The following is a 16,494-nucleotide window of genomic DNA, read 5'->3' on the forward strand; positions in this document are numbered from 1 at the left end:
TCATGAAATATCGTATGCAAACAGATTTATTTGTAAAAAAAGAAAGTTCATTTTGTATTTTAAAAATTGAGTCTAAATAATAAATTTATCTATCAAAATAAAAAAAAGCATGTTACATTACATGTATTTACTCTTATTAATTTAAATTTTTGATATAAATGATTTCATATATAACAAATATATTTGTTTTTTAGTAAAGCTTTTGAAGATATTAAATGAGTTTTTAGTTTTTTAAAAATAATATTTTTTTATGATCTTTTGTAAATATTTTTGTTGATATGAAATACTCTTTTATAAATTCTTTTTGTCATTTCTTTCTTTTGTTGCTCTAATAGCCCTATCTATTCTGATTTATGAAATTATCTTTTTCAAGAATTGAAATCACTCTTTAAGTAAATATGTATCATGTAAGATGAGTGTTAGAGAGTAAGCAAATTTTATGATTTGTAACTATTAATTAATTATTATTAATATTTTTAATAGTGTAAAATTATATCTAATGATGTAAATTTTTTTTTACTTCTTAAATGTTGGCTAAATTTTAATAAAATTATTGTTCTTTAGACTTTTTTTAATATGTAAAAATATACAATTAATTTTTATATCTAATATATATGGTCTTATGCAAGAATTTCTTTTTAAGAGACACATACAAGAGCAAACAAGGATGAAGCAAAATTGTTCCCAATACAAAAATATTTGTGATTTCGAAAAATAAAAGAAACAAAAAGAGTGATTGATTATTTATTTTTAGCTTAGCTAGGTTATAAAATACACTCTTTATATAGTATAATTATTTCTTCTTTACTCTGTCTGTGTCTATATATATATATATATATATATGATTCTCTTTTATTTATTACTATTATTAATTTTTAATGAATTAATTTAAATATTTATTAAACATATGATAATAGAAAAAAGAAAAATTCATGGCTAAATCATATATATATATATATTGTAAATTGTGACTATTTATAATTATATCTAGTTGTATTATAATTTTTATTAATATAAGTAAGATATATAAAGAATGTATGAAGATTTGTAAAATATTTAAATTGATCACGGGTGGGGTTTTGTACATAGAGCAAAGGGTTGATTACTCTTTAGTCTGTGTAGCAAACATAACAATTTGGCACTGCATCATCATCTGCAAACATAACATAGGTACTGTATCTGTAATAATCTGTGTTTTCTGAAACAAAGAGAAGAAATACCCAATGCTACTACTGATCCCTTTTAAAGAAAGGTAACTGAAACAAACTTATTGGGAAAATCGTAATTAACTAGGACACTAGTTTGGAGGAGCTAAAACATTTTCACTTTTTTCCCTACCTATTAATACTCACATTCAGCTTACTATGACACATCATTGTTTTTCTCTTTTTGTTTAAAATAAATATTATTTTTTATTTCTAACCCATTTTTGGTGACTGGTTTCATGTGTGCTTCTGGGTGCATGCATGACCCTATTTAATTGCGGAAATCTATTATATTATCACATCAACTCTACCAAATACTTTCATGAATTTTTTCGCATTTAGTTTGTAGTTATACTAATGAAAGCACACATGATCCAACATTTCACTTATCATTAATGAACTTTAATAAATATATTAGTCAAAGATTCCATATACTTAATTAATATTACGAATTTAGTTATTATGTGTCTTAAGGTAATTAATAAAATATTTTAAATATTTGTATTTAATAAATATAAAATAAATATATTATTAAAAACTTAAATTTTTTTATATTTTGAATAAAAAAATTTTTAATTTGTAAATTTAACATGTATCTTTAAAATACAAGACGCACGCGTAGTAGTAGGTAGTTCTGTAAATTATTTTTGACTGGGTCTTAATTCGTAGGGGCAAATTGCCCATGCCACGTAAGAGTGTTCATGGATCAGATCATATCCACAAATTTGCAGTAAATATCTGCATCCGATCCGAAAATTGCGGATATAATCCGATCCGCACTCTTTATGAATCGGATCGCAGATATCAGCTCTACACATTCGCGGATCTGTAGATCTGCACAATAATAATTAAAAAATAAAAATATATATATTTAGTATTATATTTACTTGTTTGTATGTTTTAGTTAGTAGTTATTATTTATATATTATTATATTTTATTTTTGTTATTTAGAAAAAAAATTGATTAAAAATATTTTAGGAATAAATAAATTTAAAAGTGTGAAAAAAATATTTTTATTGAATTTCTTTTATATAAAAATATGATTAAAAAGAGAATGTTTAATTATACGAATATACCCAATAGCAGATCCAATCCGCACATTTGCGGATCGGATCGAATAGGATCTGACACTAAAAAACGCGAATATCATATCCGATGAAAATTGTGCGGCGGATCAAATTTTTAACCATATCCGATTCTATCTGATTCGCGTACACCCGTGATGCCACGATTCGTATCTCGTGCATGTTTTTCCACCTCAACTCAATTTTCAAAGCTGAAAGAAAAGAAGAAAAAATTCTAAGAAAGGGTCACAAACATAGGTTGATGCGAATTGGTATACATGCAGAAGTGTTAAAGAACTATCCATGTCCATACAGTTATAACTCAATGTTCGACACGATGATATTTACGTATGGCTAGCTAGGCATGTCGATCTCCAATCATAACTCTTACTCTCTGAAAAATCTAGAAGCAAGGATAAAAATAATTTCCAATGCACTGTGGACCCCCTACTTGTCACAAAATAATGTCCTTCTAAAAGGCAATATTATGTGACACTTGACACAGATTAAGTAGTTATTAATACTGAAATGCTCCAATAATGTAGCTTTTTCTACTCGATTGTCTACTCTCCACATATAATTGAGCTCGACCCAATCAACAGCAATTATCCATAACAACCGTCTAGCTATTTGATATGATATGATATGTGATATATTTAAAAGAAATTAAGTGAAAAATTTAATAAAATAATAAAATGATGGTTTAATCATTATTGAGTTTATTTTTGTGATGCGAGTCTTATTATCTTAACTTAAAGATAATTATTTTTTTTATTTTACTAATATTCTCATTTTAGAAGAATTTGATCCGTAAGTTTATAAAAATTATAGAGTATTTCTGCTTTTCTTTGTTTTCGTTTTTTTAAGAAAGAAATTATAAAATGTCAAGAAGGAAGTCGGTTTTTTAATGAGTCTAGTCTTTAGGACTTTGCAGCAGGTGTCTCTCTTTAGAGTAGTTGGGTGGATTGGGCTCTGTTTGGTTCCTTTTTAGGGACCTCAGATTGTATTCTGATGCCACATAATAACAACAAATCTTAAAAGACCAGACCAAAAACAAACAAAAGCTTAAGAAGGCTACAATGAATCCTGTAAAAAAAAGGTACAATGAGAAAACTTTAAATGACTATCCAGGCCCCAAAAAAAAAAAGTATTATGTTTTTGTTGTGAAAATATTCTTGTTCAAAACAGACAAAAAAATCAAGTAAAAGCTAAAAACTAGAACCAAGTTGGGTTGGTCTAGTGGTTAGCTCACTAGTCCGCTTAAGCAAGTGTCGGGAATTCGAATCCCGCCTTGTGCATGCAGCAACCCATTGGCCAGCGGCAAACCCTTAAATGGAGCTCAGTACCGCGGCGGATTAGTCCTTGACCTGTCGGGTTGGGGGATACCGTGGAAAACCAAAAAAAAGAAAAGCTAAAAACTAGTATTTACTTTCTTTTAATAACTAAATTGGGTTGGTACAGTAATAATTGTGCAATAACACATTAGTCAGTAACAAACTTTTAAATAGAGTTTTGACTCGCGACAAATTAGACCCAGTGATAAACCAAACAAATAAAAAATTTCTTGTTTAGCCATCCACAAAATTAATTTGTTAAAGTGGTGTGAAAACAATTTTGTAGGCGTGGAGATTGCTACGTCACCTAAAAATCATACATGGGTGAAAATAATTATATTTGTCTAAGTTTTCCACAGAAAAATGGATTATTGAGATGTATTAGTTGTTTTAGTTTGGAGTTTAGAGATAATGGATTCAAGAATAATTGATCATGGTGGATTTGCTTCTTTTTTTTTTTTTTTTTTGAAGGAGTTGGAATGGTGTATACAATGCTACGAATAACTGTAATTAAACTTTACATTTGCAATAACACATAGTCACATACAATGCTAAAGTCATCAATTTGATGAAATTTTACCAGGCCATACATCAATATTTTCTTCTTAAAATTGCATGCACAATTATTAAAAATAAAATAATAAATTGAAGGGAAGCCTTGAATATCCATTCAATATATTTTCAATCAAATATTTTAGGGACAGGTTCTAACATATAATAAGACAATAAAGAATACTCCACGCTATCCATGCCTGTATGGACATAACCAAACTCTTAATGATCTTTCGTTATCTTATTCAAGATAGTATGTTATAGTAGTTGGTTTGTTTTAAAAAATGGATAATTAAATAGAACTACCCAAATAAAAAGAGTAAAGGCCAAATTACACACAATTGCTACATTTTAAAAAAGTTAAATCTAATACTCTTATTTCTACAAAAGATTAAATACAATTTTGATTCTTAAGATAGGGGTTGAAAATTTATTTCGTCTTCAGCCTTTTTCTGCTACAAAATTATCCCTCAACGCTTAACTTAATTTTAAAATTGTCTTTTTTTTGCCAAATATTTAATTTTTATTACCAAATTATCCCTAACTAAACAAATTTAAAAAAAAGGAAAGAAAACAAAGGGGAAGAGGGAATCACACGGAGGGTGGGGGCAGGGAAGAAGAAGGGAGAAGGAAAAGCGGGGAGATCATGCCAGCGAAACCAGCGAAACCACCGTTCGTCACTGCTGCAGCTCCTCTTCGTCGTCGCACCAGTACAACCGCAGTTTGTTGGCGTCACCGCTGGCTTGGATTCGCTTCACTACAGGAGAGAGAAAGAGAAGTGGGGAGGAAGAGAAGAGAGGCACGGAAGCACTGAGGAAGACTGCGTTCAACCGCGAACCGCCGTCGTCGGTCGCCATCGAGCCCTGTTCTGTCGCCGCCGCTGGAGTGAGGTCACGTCGTCCCATCACCATCGAGTCCTGTTGTTGCTTCTGCTTTTTACTTCTGCTTTTTGCCTTCTACTTCTACTTCTGCTTCTATTTTTACTTTTGTTGTTGCTGTTGTTGTTGATTCACCATTGTTGATTCACCATTTACTATTGTTGTTGATTCTGTTTCTGTTTTTGCTTTTGTTGTTGCTATTGTTGATTCTATTTTTACTTTTGTTGTTGCTGTTGTTGATTCACCATTGTTGATATTGTTGATTCTACTTCTGCTTCTATTTCTTCTCTTACCTCTACTTTGTGATTGATTTTGGGGAAGAAGGAGAAAATGTATTTTCGTCCAAAAGACGATTTTAAAACTAAATTAAACTTTGAAGACCATTTTATAGCAAGAAAAAGGCTGAGGACGAAACAAATTTTCATCCGTTACCTTAAAGACTAAAATGGTACTTAACCCTTCTAGAAATGTACATTGACTTATTATAATATTTATATAATATTATATTCAATATATTTGTATTTTTAATATATTAATAAATATTCATATAAAAATAACACTAACTACAAAGGCGTAAAATATTTAAAGAAAGATCAAGATAAATAAATATAAAAAGTCACAGAGTGGATCGGCTATAAAAGAGCACAGTAAATCTTAGAAAAATATAAGTGTAGTTTGATGAGAGTAAATAATGTTTGGTCAAATATTTAATTATAAGAATCAGCAGCATGCCACATTATTTAATTAACTTTGATATTTTATCTAAATTTTGAGAAATAGTAGCAAGTAATAACCAAGTGTTCAAAGTTGCAACCATAATTACCTGTCATACAATTTTTTTTGGCCAAACCCATCTCAATAATAAAGACATCTAACCACAAACTCATGATTACATGAAACACTACTAAGTTTTAATTTCCAAAGTGGAAGTAACTTGAAATCATTATCCTTCAACATACATGTTACCCATGGATAGCTATGATATAAACCAATCACGGAATGCCACATAAGCATGATAGCCCACTTTCCAATTTGGCATGGGACATGTGGAACAGACGAACAATTTCACAGGGAGTTGTTTGCAAATATACAAATATATATTAAGGTGTAGTACCTAATAATAATGTCTTTGTCAATAGCTTAATTCGTTTCACATGTAGATACTCAATACCCTCCAAAATCAACTACTCTAGAATTTGATAGTGCTTCCACTTTAGCTTTTCAAATCCATTACCTACACATTTTTATATATATGATCATGACTTTTATGCACTCCTCTTACATATCATAGTTTTCTTCCTCTTTCCCTCTACACTTCAATTCATAACAAAAAAATTTTGTATTCCCCCCCCCCCCCCCCCCCCCCCCCCCCCTCTTTCTCTTGGATACAAGTTTCTTCACGTCTTCATTAAACTCCTTTTGAGCATAAAGAACCAAAAAGAGACATAGACATCATGTTATTTCAATTTAACAAGAGGTCTTGAGTTCGAGTCTTAGATCATACGAAAGAGAAAGAGTAACTATATTCTGGTGGAACAAGATCGTTTCGATTCTAGAGTATGTGAAATTCAAAAGGAAGCTAAGGTTGGGATAGAGAGAAAGTTGTGATCATAAATATATATGGCTGATACATTTGATGAACAGTGTGATTATCTATTCAAAGCAGTTCTAGTTGGGGACTCTGGAGTTGGGAAATCAAACTTGTTATCAAGATTTGCAAAAGATGAATTCCTTTTAGATTCCAAACCCACCATAGGTGTGGAATTTGCTTACAGGAACATAAGGGTCAAAGACAAACTCATCAAAGCACAGATTTGGGACACTGCTGGCCAAGAAAGGTAATCATTTCTTTTCTATCGTCTATATCCATTCTCCAATAAATTATTATTATTATTATTATTATTATTATTATTATTTGTTTTTCTTTTCAATTTGCCATCACTTAATTATAAGTGTTATTTATTTATTTAATTTGCCATTTTGTCTTCACATGTTTGATCTTTGCCTATATAAGGTTTTTTGTTTTCAATGGTGAACCAAAATTCATAAGTTTCATAGAAGCAAACCCTTTTGTTTTCTTTTTGCCGTTCTTTTAGATGTTAGTGTTTTCATTTCTTATTTAGTTTCTTCCTTCTTTGTCTCAATCCTATTAAAGCTTTTTCTTATATCCGTGATGTAAAAGTTAATGCTTTTTCCAATTGGCATTTTCAATTTCAAAGTGTCTCCACTCAAAAACTTGGTTAGCTTATCATAGAAGTATTTAATAATGAATTCGGCTAATTTGACTTAATGATTATTATTTATTAGACTTCCAACCCTTTTCAGTTTCATCTCTTATCTCATTCTCCACTAACAACTTGTTCCACTTTTCAACATTTTTTTTTGCCGGCAATTTTTGTTAGCTAGCTATGTTGCACTGTTTGCTTTTGTTTAGTGTCTATAAGGGAGGAGGTGGGGAAAGAAAAAAATAATAAAGAAAGAATTGAAAAAAAAAAAGAGAAAAAGAATTAATTTGTATATCTCGGATAGGATAATACATAATAATAGCCCAAGAATTTAAATTTTTATGCACCGCCACAAAATTTTATATAAATATTTAATCAATTGCTTATTATTTTAAAAGTCTCATAAATACAATGCAAGTATCTAATTCAAAAATTTTTTAATATTAGTGTATAATAATTACACTATTTTCACAAGTACAAAGTGAGCGCTGCTAGCTAATTGAGTAAAGGTTTGGTTTTGTGATGGAAATAATGTATATATAAATATAACTATAATCCTTTTCAAATGGGACCGGGAAAATACTGAAATTAATATTAAACTATGGATTACTAGCCTGGATAATTGGATTTGGTTTTGTATATGTGATTTCTGGTTTAATTAAGATTTAAGAGATAAATTCTTAAAAATGTGTTAACTTCCATCTTAAGGCAGGGGATTTTGTTGGAATAACACCTAAGCTTCTCTCCTTTATTCTGCATGCTTCATGCAATATTATTAATTATGTACAAAGAAAAAGGGTTTCATACTTAAAAAGGCACTTTTTGAAAAAAAAAAATTCATAATGAAATAAATTAAAAGTCTCTTTCCATCTCCATACATCTGCTGATATATTTTCTTTTCCATCATATCCGTTTTGAGTAAAAACTAGAAAGCAATTATGAATTCTCACCAAGACGGCAAGACCTAATTGAATAGATAAATAGAAATGCTTTTTTCTCCTAATAAATCATTCTAAAATATTTTAATTTAATTATCAAATAAAATATTAATTACTTGTAAAAATTTAAAACATTGATTATATTTACTTGTTAATTTTGTTTAATATTTAAGGTGTTTAAAAAGATTATATCAATAGTCTAGTTAATATAATGGTTAATTCTATGGTGCCTATGAGTTGGTGTCTAAATTTTGCCTAACTTACTTTTTGTAATAAGTTTTGATTTTTTAAAAATTATTTATTTTTATATATTTTATGGTACCTATGAGTTGGTGCCTAAATTTTACCTAACTTACTTTTTGTAGTAAGTTTTTATTTTTTAAAAATTATTTACTTTTATATTTTTTAAATTAAATATTAATTTTTAACCTTTTTTAGTAAATAAGCATCATCTTTTAGGCACTATAACATTTACCTAATATAATACTTAAAAGGAACTGGGATCTCACTGGCAGCATAGTTGAAAAATAAATTTATCAGTGTACTATATGCCCCATTTATTGACCTTAAATTTGAAAGAAATGATATAAATTAATTGAAAGTTGTAGAACTCATTATCAAGCGTAGACTGTCCAACAAATCACTAATTATTTATTTTATTTATTTATTTATTTAGTCAAAGTTTAATGCATACATAAATAAACAACATAACTACAGGGTAAGCCGGGTCCAAGATATGGATTGGCCACTTCAGTCTTTACTTTAGCCAAAGCTTAAGAAAATGAAGGTTAGAACTTATAAATGATTGTGACAAAGAAATTAGGCAAACAAATTCATGTGAGGTGGTGAAGGTCTCGGATTTGGTCACCAACCCCACAATCACGCACTCTCTTAACTCTAATTGTTTATGATCATGTGATATCCATCTACACCAAAATTCTTCATTTAAATCACAAAATCTTGTTAGGTGCAATAGATTTAACACGAGCAATATTATATTCCTTGTTTGAGCAATGTTTTGATTCAATATTATATAGGATTGGTTAAACAATTCACATAATCATGTATCATGTCTTCAAAAAAGAATAATATGTTGTTTGTGTTTCTTTTTGGCCCAAAGATGAAAGTGGAATCGGTATATATCAAACCTCTAATCCAACATTAACAACCCCCCAGCACAAGATTTAACAGAAAAAGGAAAAAAAAAAGTGTGAATGAGTTATAATTCATTGGCTCGGTGGAATTATTTTAGTTATACTAACGATGTATATGAAACATTTAATATTATAATGTTCTTTCAAGTTTTTTGAAACATTGCTTAATTTGGATTTTAAGAGTGGATTAACATAATAATTCAACCAAATGGTTATGTATTTCACTCTAACAAAGCATACATAAAATTTTGTGGCAGATTTAGAGCTATTACAAGTTCATACTACAGAGGAGCCTTGGGAGCAATACTAGTCTATGACATAACCAGAAAATCGACTTTCGGAAACGTGAAGAAATGGTTGCATGAGCTAAGAGAGTTTGGAGGTGAAGACATGGTGGTCGTTCTGGTCGGAAACAAATCTGATTTGGTTCAGTCAAGGGAAGTTGAGAAGGAAGAAGCGAAAGGGCTTGCGGAAACAGAAAGGTTATGCTTCATGGAAACGTCTGCTATGCAGAACCTGAATGTTGAGCAAGCATTCTTGCAAATGATAACTAAGATCCATGACATCACAAGCCAGAAAATGTTGGAGGCCAAGAAAGAGAATGGCACAACATTGAGGATTTCAGGTAGGAAGGAAATTCACGTAACTGATGAAGTCACTGCTACTAAACAAGCTAGTTGTTGTTCAAGATGAAAACATACACATCATTGAAGGTGCAAATACTTTCTGTATAGGAATTGTTTTGTATGCTCATTTTACTTTCCCACACTCCATCTAATAGTATATGAGTGTATGTTAGCTCAATGTAGGTGACAATAATGAAAACAGATAACACATCTCATCTGTATAACTGAGTTCTTGTTTCTTCCTACTTCCCCACTTCTTCCTTTCCTGTCTTTTTTGTTTGCTTTTTTTTTTCCCTTTGTCTAAAAAATGATCACTTGATAGTAGAATGTAAATGATGATTTTAATGTTGATTTGTGTGTGTAATAGTGTTGGAATTAATGTCTCGAGTCAAGTAATATCCATGGAGTAGAAGAGGAAAACATTAGAAGATTTTATCATCATAATTTTCAGGTTTTCAAACAATTATTATGAACAAATTAACAAACATGGGCTGATTAATAGTTCCATCATGCTTTTGCACATAGACACTACAATCTGTGTGTGGAATTGTAGACATGATTTTACCTCCTTTATTGAAATAAGGTGAACAATCAATGTGTCAACAAAATGTGGCATATTCATGACTTCCAAAGCTTCCTATTACAAATCAAAAGATATATTCATGACTTCACACAACTACCATCAATAATTTCTTTTGTAACAAAAATTTGATCATTTAACTAATAAATATCAACATACTCATCCCCCTTGTATAAAAAAAAAACAAGTATTTTATCTTTGCTCACAAGAAAATCACCCCATTTTTCATTCCTGCAATGTTATTATGGCCGGGATAGCCTTAACTTTTTTAGAAGACCTCACTTGAATAGTTTAGGGTAGCTTGAAAATGATTTTTGATAGTTAGGATGGAGAAATGGAAGACAATACTTCAAGTAAAGATGATCCCATATCAGATCGAGGTTAAATGCGTCAATAGACTCAGCTATGTGACGGTGATGACTTTGCTATCTTTGCTTTTTTCTTGGTTTGAGCCTCTTAAAAGCCATAAAAGTAACTGCTGCAGAAAGAGAATACCTGCTCCAAACAAAAATGAATAAAATCAGATTCATAAAGCAAAATTTGATTTTTAAAAATACAAATAACACTATATTTTGATTAATGCTATGGTTAGTTGATTTTAATAACATATTATTACTATATTGATTTATATTAGAATAATTACACTATTATATGACCAATGATTTAGCCTTTTTAACTAAAATACAGCCAGTCAGTATCGTGAATGGCCTATGGATGCCTGCAACCATAGTTATCAAAGTCGAGAGTTCACCAACAGTTGTGGAGCTTCGGTAAACTTGAATTGTAAAAGTCAACACGTAAACTCAATTTGATGACCTAAAGAATTATCAACTAAAGTACAAAAGCATAGGTAACAAGAACCATAACACAAGCACAGTTGTTCGATAAGCAAGGAGAGAAAAATTTGCACACCATGTCAATGTGTAGTTCAGGTGGTCTTGAGGCATTACTGAACTTCGAATTAAGGTATTGACATCCTTGGGAATAGGGTAAGGATTACTTGGATTCACATTTTCATTAGCATCTTCAATATAGATAGTATTTTCAGGAAGACCACAAGCACGCGCAATGGCAGGAACATCGACATAGAACCACTGGGAAGATTCAGGATCATTTGCCGGGACAAATATGCTTGGTTTTTCACTTCCACGAACTATGCCAACTACTTCTTTCGGTGTAACAGAAGGGGTGTGATCCTGTAAGTTACGTAAAATCAAAGTAAGTTTGAATCTTCAATCTTCATCAAAAAATGACCAAGGGCAAGAAAAAAACCTCCGCAACGATGGGCTTTTTAGACCAAAACCTCCTCCAAGATGTAGTTCCATCATCCTGTGAAGGAGAAGGAACTGCATTCGGGAACTTTTCATCTAGTGTAGCCTCTACAAATTTGTCTTTCCAACTACGAGGAACCCATCCTCTGTTAACAAGAATGGGAAAAGTGACACTACAAGAAGACAAGTTTAAAAAGTTATAAAAAAATAATAATTAAAAAAAAAAGACTAATGAGCAATGACTAACCCAATAAACATGTGACTGATGCATGCATAGCAACATATGTAGCAATCTGTAGCTAATGATTCAGATACAATTCTAGTTGGTATAAACATGTTATCTTTAAAACTTGAGGACTTAAATATTATGAAATATGAAGCCTAAAAAATTATGGCCAGATTGTGCCCATGAATATATTGAAGCTTTTCCCATGAATGGATTATTTATTTTTGTTATGAGTCCTAATTATTAACAATTCATTCCAATAGTTTATTAAGGTTTTCCTTTTTCTCTGTCTCAAATCTCTTTCTTTTAGCTACCGGCCAAAACAAAAGAGATTATGAGCAACAATTACAATTATCAGTTTATATCAATTGGTATCTGTGTTAGTTAGCCCTAACAATAATCACAATTTACAAAGCACTGTGAGATATTGAAAGTTTATGACTTGAAAATTGTTTTAGTAGCTCAAGCTAATAATAATTTAAGAAAAGCACTATTCATACACCCAACACTCTTGACACCTGTATAAAAATACGGTTTTTACTAATTAAATGTGTATTTAAATTATTTTTTAATTAACAAAACAAAGAGAACCCGTGTTTGGTTGCTAAGAAAATAATGGTGTCAAAATGGTGTTTATTATAGAGTGTACACGTAGCGGGATTGATAATTTAATACTGATATTTTACCTGTCTGGATGATTCTCAACTGGCATAAGAGGTGTTATAACATAGTAGCCATTTTCAGTAACTCCTGAAATGCTTCTTGAGCGGGGTCCTACAAAGATTGATTTTTTATCATCAAAAACTCCTTTGCATACCACCTTCCTAAATTCCAGAGTGTCCAATTCCTGAGTTGAAGGATAACTGTGGAATTGTAAAGGTTCCATTTCCAGCCTCTTCTCTCTATATTCCAACAATTTAATCTGTAATATCGAAACAGGGAAGTAACAGTCAATGTGCTAATCCGCATGGCTAGTACCAAGACATGCAGTAATGTAAGTTCATCTAAAATTGACCAGATTACCAAAATTCGAGCAGAATATTTATAACAAACTATTAGGTTGAAAGAACATGAATGAGATCCCTATCAACTACCTTATCAAACTTCCATGATCCAATATATGTAACTTACTAGTGAAGTATATGGTTTTGAATTTAATACAATCATTATATCCAATACAATCTCTATTCTATCAGTCAATCATGGAGATGAAAATATAGACGGAATCATCCAAAACATATATTTATCATTAGGAATGCTTTTGCCTATAGAGTAAGGGGTATACCGGCACAAGTATTATAACTGTAAAGTGAAAATAAGAGCAAAATGCCAACATATATTGATTGTAACAAACCTAATTAAGTTACCTAGTGAAATCACCAGAATCAATTTGAAATTCACAAACTACAATTAATTACCAGTTCTTAGATTAGTCAGTAGATACTTCCTAGATTGGTCCATATGGCTTGATTAGTAGCACAGCACATCACATTTCATGTCAGGTTAGTACTTTACTTGAGCCTCATCACAAACACATTCATATTTTGCTGAATCACTTGCCAGGACCTTGTTGACAAAGCGATTCGAGAATAAAATCAACATAATGTTATTTCCACATACTTTCACTTATACAAATCACACAATATCAATCAACACCATTTGTTCCATGGCTTCCTTCCCTCTTCTTACAACTGGATGCTTATGTGAGACTATACGAACAAAAGTTATGAGAAACTGGCCTGGCTAGTTTCAAAAATACATCTTCCATTTCCTTTTCCTGTTTACATTGTATTTCCTTTTTCTTTTTCCTTTTTTTATTTGGTGGTGGGATGAAATGATGAAGGAAAATGAAATCATAAAGTCAATGTGTTACTTTTGAATTCAATCTTAATAAACCATCCATAAAAAAAATGCACTATTGTGATACCAGTAAACAATCTCAAAAATAAAACAGTATGCTTAAATGAAATTGAGGAACTCTTTTAGCTCACCAAAATTAATCTCTTTTTACCACAATAAAAAAATGAGAATATATATATATATATATATATGCACCCTAACATTTTCCTAATCATGATGAAGTTAATGCTACTAGTAGAAGAAAAGCACACTTTATCTTGTCTCCTAAAAATCTGCCAAGTCCCAAGGCCAAAAGTGATTGCTCCAGGTAGAAACAGCAACCATCTAGATCCTTTTCCTTTCAAAAAATAAAAATAAAATAAAATAGTAAGTTTAATAAAAGAAGAAGGTTGCATGTTTGTGAACACAAATTCAGCATTGTGAAAAACAAGATCGACGGAACAGATAAAGAATCAATAGAAGGCGCATGAATACGTACATACCCTTTGATCCCGAAGAGGAAGAGAGTGTTTGGTCGGAATCAGATGATGCAGCGGAAGCGGCGGCGGAAGTAAACGGCTTGGATATGAGGAAGTAAGCGTAGCTCCCTCTGCTACTAGTGGCGGCAGCGGAACTACGACGGAGGTGTGCTAGCGTTCTGGCGGTGGAAGCCATTGCTGTTACAATGTTTGATGTGAGAGCGGAAGATGAAGATTTGAAGGGTTTATGGAGTTGGAATATGGTGTTTGCGAGAGCACTGACCGCTTTGGTGGACCTTACAGAAACTCCGTTTTTTTTTTTTTCTTCCACTTTGGTGGGCCTTTCGGATTTTATACGGGCCTTCTATTTTTTGGTTTTTTGTTGTTTTCCTACATAATTCCCCTCACTCGGGTGGAAGCACTCATCAACCCAGCGCATTCCGAACTACCCAGTTAGGCAGTTACCAACAAACAGCAGCATATATACATTGTTTTTCACTTCATAATTAACACTATGACAAGTAATTCATTTAATTTCTGACAACACAGACTGGAGTAGAAGAGTTGAAGAAGGGGAGGAGTAGAGTTTGAAGAAAAGTGCTCGGCAATTGAAAATGAGAATCAAGCTAGGATTAAAGTGGCAGGAAGAAGCACAACTAAAAGCAACACAACTTGAAGAGAAAAATTATAAATTGATGCAGACACAGGGAAACCAACTTGTGAATATCAAGGCAGTTAAAATTTCCGATCAAACATGAACAATATAAATTCAGTATCTGCCTACTATACTTACACATGTAAATATGTACCAAACTAAGAATCCATTGTTCCTCAAACACAAAATGAATTTATATACTTACCATCATCATTTAGTTATAGTCACCATGAAATTAATCGATCAACCACCTATCCACATCCTCAAAAACAAGACGTAATTTCTAACTACAAGAGCTTCATCAAACTCCATGTAGTTTTTCATAGAAAAAGCAAAAAGAATGGAACCTTGATGCGTTTGGAGTAGGTGGAAGAGGCCGAGGCGGAGGAAGAAGAAATGAAGTCAGAGTTAGTGGCGAGGAAGAGAAACAGGGCGGTGACAACGAGACACAATGCACAAACAGCGGAGGCGGAAGAAGACAGACTGCCGGAAACGTCAAGAACCCTAACATTTTTTTTCCGGCTTCCCTGGGCAGACAACCGAGCATCTTAACAATATAAATAATGGGCTGGAAATTTGGCCTAATGAAGGTAAAAATCAAAAAAAGCTACTTAAATTATTCAAACCAAAAATTCTATTAAGTTATTTCAAAATTTTAACTTTTTATACCCTAATTTCCTAAATCAATTTGCCAAATCAAACATCTTCTCTAAACCCTTTGTCGCTGCGCGCCTTCATCAATCATCCTTCTTCACCGGCGTCAATCTCTCCCTCACCGAACATTATCGAATCCAACAAAATAACTATCCAATTAAGAATAAAATAACTATCTACATACTTACTGAACTGAACATTGAGCATGTTTTACTAGTATTTACTTAAACTAATCATTGTCGAAAGAAATACAATAATCATCCGCCAACCTAGTGAATTGAATAACTAGCATATTATTCATTATCAATGCATGAACTTTTGCTGCTTATCTTATTAGATTGTTCACTCTCCACATCAATGGACACGTGAGGAGGAAGGCACAGGTGCGACTGTGGCTGCGGAGGGAAGTGCTGTACATGGTGAGGCTGCGAGGGTGTCAGCGGGGATGTGGTGGTGTCGGCATGGCCGGAGAGTGCAGTGACAAGGGAATGCACGGGTGCGGCTGCGGAGAAATCTGCCTTTGCTACGAAGGGACAACAACACAAGGTGAGGTTTCGTCAGTGTGGACGAGAGGCTGCAGCGGCGTCGGTATGTTCGGAGAGGGGGTTGCAGCGGCGCAGAGTTTGGATGAAGACGAGGGTATTTCTTGTTTTAGATGTTGGTGTTGTTGTAAGGAGACATGAATAAGTTGAAGGGGGGTTTTGGGTTTGGTGGTTGGAGAAGGAGAGATGCGGGAATGAGATTGAAAACAGCAATATTGATGGGAGAAAAGGGAAGGGGAAGAACAATAGAGGCGCGAAGCCATGTTTGGAT

General features: G+C 32.1%; 2 protein-coding genes across 2 annotated transcripts; one reads left to right on the forward strand and one right to left on the reverse strand.

Moving 5' to 3' along the window:
- The first annotated feature begins 6,649 nt into the window (after positions 1–6,649).
- Positions 6,650–10,281, forward strand: LOC130982537 (ras-related protein RABA6a-like). Its single transcript, XM_057906575.1, has 2 exons — positions 6,650–6,872; positions 9,609–10,281. Exons 1-2 carry the CDS (start codon positions 6,655–6,657, stop codon positions 10,042–10,044), a joined length of 654 nt encoding a protein of 217 aa, XP_057762558.1. The 5' UTR covers positions 6,650–6,654; the 3' UTR covers positions 10,045–10,281.
- Positions 10,282–10,509: 228 nt separating this feature from the next.
- Positions 10,510–14,601, reverse strand: LOC130982536 (surfeit locus protein 1). Its single transcript, XM_057906574.1, has 6 exons — positions 14,397–14,601; positions 14,166–14,251; positions 12,741–12,976; positions 11,830–12,001; positions 11,470–11,753; positions 10,510–11,052 (listed from the first exon to the last, which is right to left on the reverse strand). Exons 1-6 carry the CDS (start codon positions 14,566–14,568, stop codon positions 10,983–10,985), a joined length of 1,020 nt encoding a protein of 339 aa, XP_057762557.1. The 5' UTR covers positions 14,569–14,601; the 3' UTR covers positions 10,510–10,982.
- Positions 14,602–16,494: the final 1,893 nt, after the last annotated feature.

The sequence above is a fragment of the Arachis stenosperma genome, chromosome 5 (genome assembly GCF_014773155.1).
Source record: "Arachis stenosperma cultivar V10309 chromosome 5, arast.V10309.gnm1.PFL2, whole genome shotgun sequence".
Lineage (NCBI taxonomy): Eukaryota > Viridiplantae > Streptophyta > Magnoliopsida > Fabales > Fabaceae > Arachis > Arachis stenosperma.